The sequence below is a fragment of the Cyclopterus lumpus genome, chromosome 25 (genome assembly GCF_009769545.1).
Source record: "Cyclopterus lumpus isolate fCycLum1 chromosome 25, fCycLum1.pri, whole genome shotgun sequence".
Taxonomy (NCBI): domain Eukaryota; kingdom Metazoa; phylum Chordata; class Actinopteri; order Perciformes; family Cyclopteridae; genus Cyclopterus; species Cyclopterus lumpus.
In genome coordinates this window covers 2,077,786-2,084,916 of record NC_046990.1, presented here as the reverse complement: position 1 = coordinate 2,084,916, position 7,131 = coordinate 2,077,786, and the positions used below count along the sequence as shown (strand labels likewise).

At 43.5% G+C, this 7,131-nt stretch overlaps 1 protein-coding gene across 5 annotated transcripts in view; it reads left to right on the top strand.

Moving 5' to 3' along the window:
- The window catches only part of srsf7a (serine and arginine rich splicing factor 7a), a 7,379-nt gene extending 541 nt beyond the window's left edge, over positions 1–6,838 (top strand). Inside the window, exons 2-9 of one of the 5 annotated variants that reach the window (XR_004609084.1) lie at positions 876–1,109; positions 1,495–1,671; positions 1,796–1,894; positions 2,152–2,193; positions 2,407–2,454; positions 2,953–3,045; positions 4,187–4,721; positions 5,945–6,838. Coding sequence is in view for 3 of the 5 variants with exons in the window: in XM_034528696.1 (XP_034384587.1) it covers positions 886–1,109; positions 1,495–1,671; positions 1,796–1,894; positions 2,152–2,193; positions 2,407–2,454; positions 2,953–3,045; positions 4,187–4,280 (777 nt within the window). In the remaining 2 variants the exon portion in view is untranslated. Of the gene's footprint in view, positions 1–875; positions 1,110–1,494; positions 1,672–1,795; positions 1,895–2,151; positions 2,194–2,406; positions 2,843–2,952; positions 3,058–3,232 lie in introns of those variants that run through there. The other 4 variants (XM_034528696.1, XM_034528697.1, XM_034528698.1 and 1 more) reach the window with 4 other exon arrangements.
- The last annotated feature ends 293 nt before the right edge of the window (positions 6,839–7,131 follow it).

Sequence of the window (7,131 nt, the reverse complement as noted above, 5' to 3'; positions counted from 1 at the left end):
AATCCGCGCATATCATTTAATTCAGGCGGAAAACTGGGTGTCCTCCGCTGGTAGCAGATGGCGTTTATAGTAATATTTAATAGACGTCTTATTGCCGTCTAATGAAAGGTGGCCGTTTAATAAATAACCAAAATGTCTCTTACAACGCTCGTGATGTAACCGTTAAACCAGTGGTCTGTGTGAATGAGGTTGACGCCGCTGAACGGAGCGAACTGGACCGGTTGTATGTTGGAAAAGAGAATTTAGGAGGCCGGTGTTTGGCGCGCTCACGGGCGCGTGTGTGACCAGCGGAACGCTATTGTACCTGCTGAGCTCACGTGACCAAACGAGACGCGTTCTAGCCCCTCATCCGCAGGTGCAGTTGTGTATTCGTACTAATGCCGAATTATGAAAATCCTCCACTACAAGTAAAAATCATGCATGCCAAACCATACCTATATTAAAAATATCTACGATTTATTTACATACATATACACTCACACACACACACACACACACACACACACACAACCTGTGCATGTAAGAAGGGTGTTTGTGCGCATTGTAAATGGATTTGGGCAAAAGGATTTAAGTATTTTGAGGGCATACATGCAATGTTTATTAGGCTGAAAGTGGCAGACAGTCAGATGATCTCCTGTAATATTTAATTAATAATACGATTTATTTTCTCAATCCCCAAATTGATCATGGAAAATGCCGTAAAGTTTTCCAGAGATGAATGTCACATTTTCCCAGTGCTTTTTCGCTCTTCTAACATTGGATGATTAAAATGCAGCTTAATAAAATATTGCACTGATGAATTATCAAAGTAGGAGTCATTTTTGTCCATCTTATTGATTAATGGACTAATTATAACGTTTGCACATTCCCAACAGACAAGGAGAAATGTCGCACCGCTCATCCTCCCGTGGTTCATCTCGGGCCACCGACTGTAAAGTGTACGTGGGAGACTTGGGCAACGGTGCCGCCAAGGGGGAGTTGGAGCGAGCGTTTAGTTATTATGGCCCACTGAGAACCGTCTGGGTGGCCAGGAACCCACCTGGGTTTGCCTTTGTGGAGTTTGAGGATCCCAGAGATGCAGAAGATGCTGTGAAAGGCATGGATGGAAAGTAAGTAGATGTCATGTAATATTTTACCTCACCTAACCAAAACGTTTAAAATGCTAAAGTCACCCAAAAACAAAACTAACCGATCGAGGCAGTGGTAGACCAGCAACTCCTCTGTTCTGAGTTTTCCATTGAAAAGTGCTGTCTGAGTGATTGCTTTTAATTCTTTTTTGCTGAAATCTGTTTTGCTGCTGCCCCCGTCCACAGCAGTACATTGCTTTACTCCCGTGCTAGTACTCCTGTCTGTTCCTCATTTAGGGTGTGAACAATCCCTTTTGTAACATACAACAGGAACAAAAATATTATTTGACTCCAGAAGACAACGGTGTAATATTGTTTAGGGTTTCTGTCCTTGCAGCCTCCCTTACTGACCTATCCTTTTCCTCAGGCTTCTCTGTGGTTCACGTGTACGCGTGGAGTTGTCAACTGGCCTCTCCAGGAAGGGCCGTGGGCGCCCCAGCCGACGGCAGTTCGACCCCACCGATCGGTGTTACCAGTGTGGGGACCGAGGCCACTACGCTTACGACTGCTACCGCTTTAGCAAGCGAGGAGGCCGCCGCAGCAGGTGAAGGGATACAGCGTGTTCCACATGTGGTTGTTTACACTAGTGCCGCTCATCGCTTGTTGCTCTGACCGGTTCTGTCAAAAGGCGGAAGAGGATAACAGATGTTTGTGTGTTTCCGTTCCAGGTCTCGCTCCCGTTCTCGGTCCCGGTCCAGATCTAGGTCCAGGTCCCGCGGGCGCCGTTATCGCTCTCGTTCCCACTCCCGCAGCCGGAGCCAAAGCCGGTAAGTCGGCACCGAAACACAGACACTTAGTGGCTTTTTTAGGCATACAACCACATTAAATCCCACCTATTGGATCAGAATATTATCTAAATAAATAGTTCACTTTTCATATAGAAATCTCGGCCTACTGACATCACAAGACTTTATTAACATGCACTTGAATAATACATTATAAACTGTTATGCTTTGTCATGTTTATTCATGGCAGCTCGGCAACATATGAGCCTTTTGTTTATCCCTTTTTGTACTTTTCTCAGGAGCCGCCGTCGTTCTCCATCCTATTCCAGACGCAGGAGCAGGTAAGAACACAATGAGTTGATCTATAAGAAACTGTTATGGTAGTACAGGGATTTTTATGCAGCAGAAAGGCAGGACCCACATGGATCACTTAAGCACAGAGTGCTTGTCCCTTCTTCTTTTTTTCACCCTCATTCTGGTCGTTAAATGCCTCAAGTGTTGCCATCGATTCACCAAAGATGTAATTAACTCCCCTGTGCTTTCTGAAACGTCAGGTCCGGCTCCCCAGCCCGCTCCAAGTCAAGGACTCCAGTGAGAAGAAGGTAGGTCATGTGCGCAGCAGGTCTTCGCGCCATAGTTAATACACAGCATCTGAAACGCACCATTGTTGCAAAGCAGTAAATGCAGTAAAACTGTTCTCTATTGTTTGGTAAAACCGCAATGTAGAGAAAAATAATACGAAATCCGCAAATTTCTACATCTACAACAAACCAATTAATTTGTATTTATCGACCCGAATCGACAGGACAGTGACAACATATGCAACTATATTAAAAGTACTGTGAAGAGAAATTTAGTTTCCAGAGCTCTACTAGAAGATCTCATTCTACTGCAAAACCTTCCCGGCACAATGTTGGAACGTCGAGATTTTGGGAGTTGTGCACGTCTGCGAGCTTGTGCGACCTACCCATAACACCCTTCTCCGCTTCGGTTTGCAACATAAGTTCCTCTGCAGAAGTATAATTCCAGCTTCCTCATCCAATAGTGGAGCAAGTAAATGTTTTTTTTTCCCCCTCCCCACCGCTCTCTCTCTCCTCCAGTCGCTCCAAGTCTCGGTCTCGGTCCGCCTCTGCGCCCAGAAGGCGCTCCGCCTCCCGCTCACGAACCCCAGCGGCCAATCACAAGAGGAAAAGGTAAATCCCCATTTTAGATGTCTCTTGTTCACTGAAACAGGCCTGTTTTAATACATTTCTAGTGCTTAGTCAGTGTTTTACCAAGACATTTTAGACATATGTAACACCTCAGCAGAAAAAAGCTCCAGTCAGGTCTAGCTCAACCACTCCAGATTTTATTTTTTACACAACTGTGTTCCCGTTCCAGGAGAGGGTCAGTTATGTTCTTAACAGAAGTAGGTGCTCCATCCTAGGCAGGGAATGGCTGTTTAAATAGACCCTCCTTCCACCCGAGAGCGCCATGCTGCCGCCAGACAACTGCCGCCTGACGGTGAGATGGACGAGCAGCGAGACCCCTTCGGCGGCGAGAGATTCTGCGTCTTCTGCCTCTGCTGCTGGACAGCAGTGGAGTGGGAGAGGGGTAGAGGACAGTGACCCGGGCCCTCTGTCCGGTGTATGGAAGTAATAAGTAGATGAAAGATTAGCAGCTAAAAACCAGTGAGATGAACAATATCCTCTGTACTCTTTTCCTTTTGATCTCACCCACCATAGATGTAACTTAATTCTACAGGAAATTCAGGGCTGTGAGCGCTAGAGGGACAATTGTATTTATTGGTTTTTAACGAGTGTTAAATAAAGACTGTCAAAGTAGGGCTGGGCGATAATTTAATATGATAATTTATTCAGGATAATATTGTCTAAATTGATAATAACAAGCACATACAGGATATATATATATATATATATATATATATATATATATATATATATATATATATATATATACACATACATACTTATGTTAATGAAATTACAAAATACTTAATTTGCACTATATTATAGAATATGGGATTTACCAAATAGTTATTTTATATAGTCTATTTATTTATTTATGACTGGAAAACATGCTATATCGTGATGTGTGTGTATATAATTATTTTGGCCGTATCGCCCAGCCCTAGGTCCAAGGTAGTATTGTAAATGTTTTTACCTTTTTCTTAAATTTAGATGCCCTTTCCTGAATTTGGCTAAATCAATTGAACTCTCCAGAGAGACATTAGCTGACATAAAAAAAAAAGGGACAACTACACCATTGGTGTGAAATTTTAAGTTAAGCATCTTTGCAGCACAGTTTTGTTTATTTTTCATATTTTCTTTAAAGCGTGTGGTGGGAGCTGAGCACTGCACTGACACCGCAGCTGACACCAGGCCCAGGGTCTGCCAGCTGGCGGTGTGCACGTCCTGCGGGAGGGTGACTAAGCGCTGACCTGAGATCAGCCTTCGCCTGCATCCGGTGTTAGACAGCGAGAAAGAGGTCGACCTACCGACCGACCCCTCCCACGCAGTGAATGGGCGACCCCGTCTGTTCAACCGACGCACACGCTCAGACGAGATCCGCCCTCGCACACATACAGTAGCTCTGCTAGAGTCACCCAGCCAGCCAGCCTTCAGACGTACCAGAGGGCCGACCCGCACAGATCAGAGCTCGACCGTTTAAAATCCATTACCTACCTACCAGACCCCTACCTACCAGAGTTCTTCGGCCTCTGTCTTAGCTTCTGAGAGTGAGAGCTGACGAGAGATCAGTCTTCAAGAGCCTTCGCAGCGCAGTGTCTCTCCAAGTTGTAGTCATCCGTCCTACAGTCCTTTCATCCTTCGCTTCTCTGTACTTGTTGTTTCTGCCACTGTCTCCAAAGGTAACCAAAAATCAAACCCCCTGACAAGCTCATGTTCATAGTGAAAGATAATGCACAGGGTTGATGTAGTTTTGGGAATACAACTGGTGATTGTCAAGCTAAAGTTGAGCCTTTTTTTACAAGCATGCTCAGAGTAGGTGTGTGTGTGTGTGTGTGTGTGTGTGTGTGTGTGTGTGTGTGTGTATCTGCATGCGAGTGGATGAGTGAGTACAAGAAAGGAAGGCAAGATGTTTTCTTTTAATAGGCTGATATCTCTGAGGAGGCTTTGTCAGATATGTTTTATTTATGTGCCATACATGTTTGCAACATCATTACCATTTAAGGCTGCTTTACCATCCGAGTACAGTGGAAACCGCTTGAGACCAAATCGTTCCTATAAAGATGGCTGTTTGGATTGTTTACCCCGTAGTAACCAAGAAGTCCGCTTCCACTGGACATGCTGTGTACATACAGAATCCTTTTCCGCCCTACAACAGATTCTGGGTTGTGTTACGTTACTCTGTAGTCGACACGTACACATAGAGACAGTTGTGGCTGCTGGCGATGGAGGCGGAAAGCATATGTGCACTTGCAGCTGTGCTGTGAAAGTAGATCAAACTCAGCAAATTGCGAATCTGTCCGTTTATGTAAAACGGTCTAATATGTCAATTAAACCGTATTCTGCAAGAGAAATAAATAAACAAAATATATCTAATAATCACCCACTCTGGATCCAAATTGAGCCCGAGAGACCTGATTACTTTTAAGAGGTTTCCACTGTACTTGTTTTAGTGCCCAAACTTGGTACAATAATAATGGTGGCTTTCAAATGTGCAGTTGGTATAGAATAGTTTCCATCCGACCCGTAGACACAAGGATTAAGTTCTAAATCTCTCCTCAGAGCAGTAACCATGCTAACAATTTGCAGGTGAGAGCTGCGTCAGTTATTAGAGTTTTTTTAGGGGGGTGGGGGGGGGTTAATTGTGTATTTAGCTTTTTGACCCTGGGCAGTTTGAAATACAAAGATTAGTTGCCTCAAGACAGATTTAATATTATCTTTGATATGAATGTTTTAGTTTGAGGCCAAAAGAGGTTTTCAGATCCCATGCAGTCAGGGACTTTGTTATAAGGTGTATGTACACTGTCAAGATGAGTAATGTGTTGTTTTTATTGTGTGTGTGTGTGTGTGTGTGTTCTTCCATCCTCCCCTGCAGCGAGCTAACCCCTCTCCCTTTCTGTTTCAGTCGCTCCCGTTCAGCAAGTCAACACCGAAGCCCCACGGCAGCAGGCGACTGAGTGAAGAAGATTAGTTAGTTTTACCCCCGCCCGCCCTGCACCCTGTCTGCTTTTACAGCCCTACAGCAGCTTTTTTTGTAATTATTTTTTTTTTTAACCTGTCCGTTTATCCCTAGTCTTTCTTTTCTTTTTTTTCCCAGGGCTGTAGTTGTTAGTGCAGCCTCCTCCTATTGTTGAAGATTTAGTCAGTATAGCAGCCAAAAATCAGTTTCCATTTGATAGAGATTGTTTTTTTCGATGTTTCTGCTGCTGCATGTCTTATCTCTCTCCTGAAGTCGCGTTTTATGTGTGAGAAGAAACACCCGTGTTAGGGCAATGCCGAATGTTGCCGTTGACATTTGACAGCGATTAGTGCGGCTTGTACAGCAGATTGATTTTTTTGTGGAAGATAGGCCCAGTCGATGCGGTTCTCGAGGGTGAAATCACTTGAAAGTCCCAAACATTTCTCATCCACAAAATATCTTTCCCCCTTTAAGAATCGGCAATACGATCAATAATTTCCTCTTTTTATTTTTTGATTGAGTTAAATGCTGGTATAAGTCGCCGCTTGCGACGGCATCAGGAGGTAGTTGCTGGCCCGCATGCCTTTAAATACGATGTCACATTCCTACTGTTTGTTGTTTCTGTGCTGCACTGCCCCTTTTTATGAGCCTGTTCACTGTGCTGAATAGATTTCCCCCATGTGTTGATCTCCGATTTTTTCCAGTGTCTTTTTAATTTTAAGATATTATACAGTGCTGTCATTTGATTTCTGTAAGGGCTGCTTTGACAGTTGTGTTGTGTTCCTGGCTTGATTGGTAAGACAGTGGCAGTTTTATTTTTGAATAAACCTCTTCAACATACCTCTCGTTTTGTTTTATTTCACTAAGTTTATTTTGTGTAATTTAAAAAATATACTGTATTTGTTCTCATTTCTTTTGATGTTTTGGGAAAAATCAGCAGTATAGACTGTTACATAAGTGTCTAGTGCTGTACAAAATGCATATGCCATTTTATTTTTCCAGTTCATCTGTGCAAGTACTTCTAAAGAGGACACATTTTTAAACTGCAGCCATTTTGCTACAAACTTAAATTAACCTGTTATTAATGCAAAACGGCTCTATAGCTGTGACTTTTACAAATTACACTGAAAGTT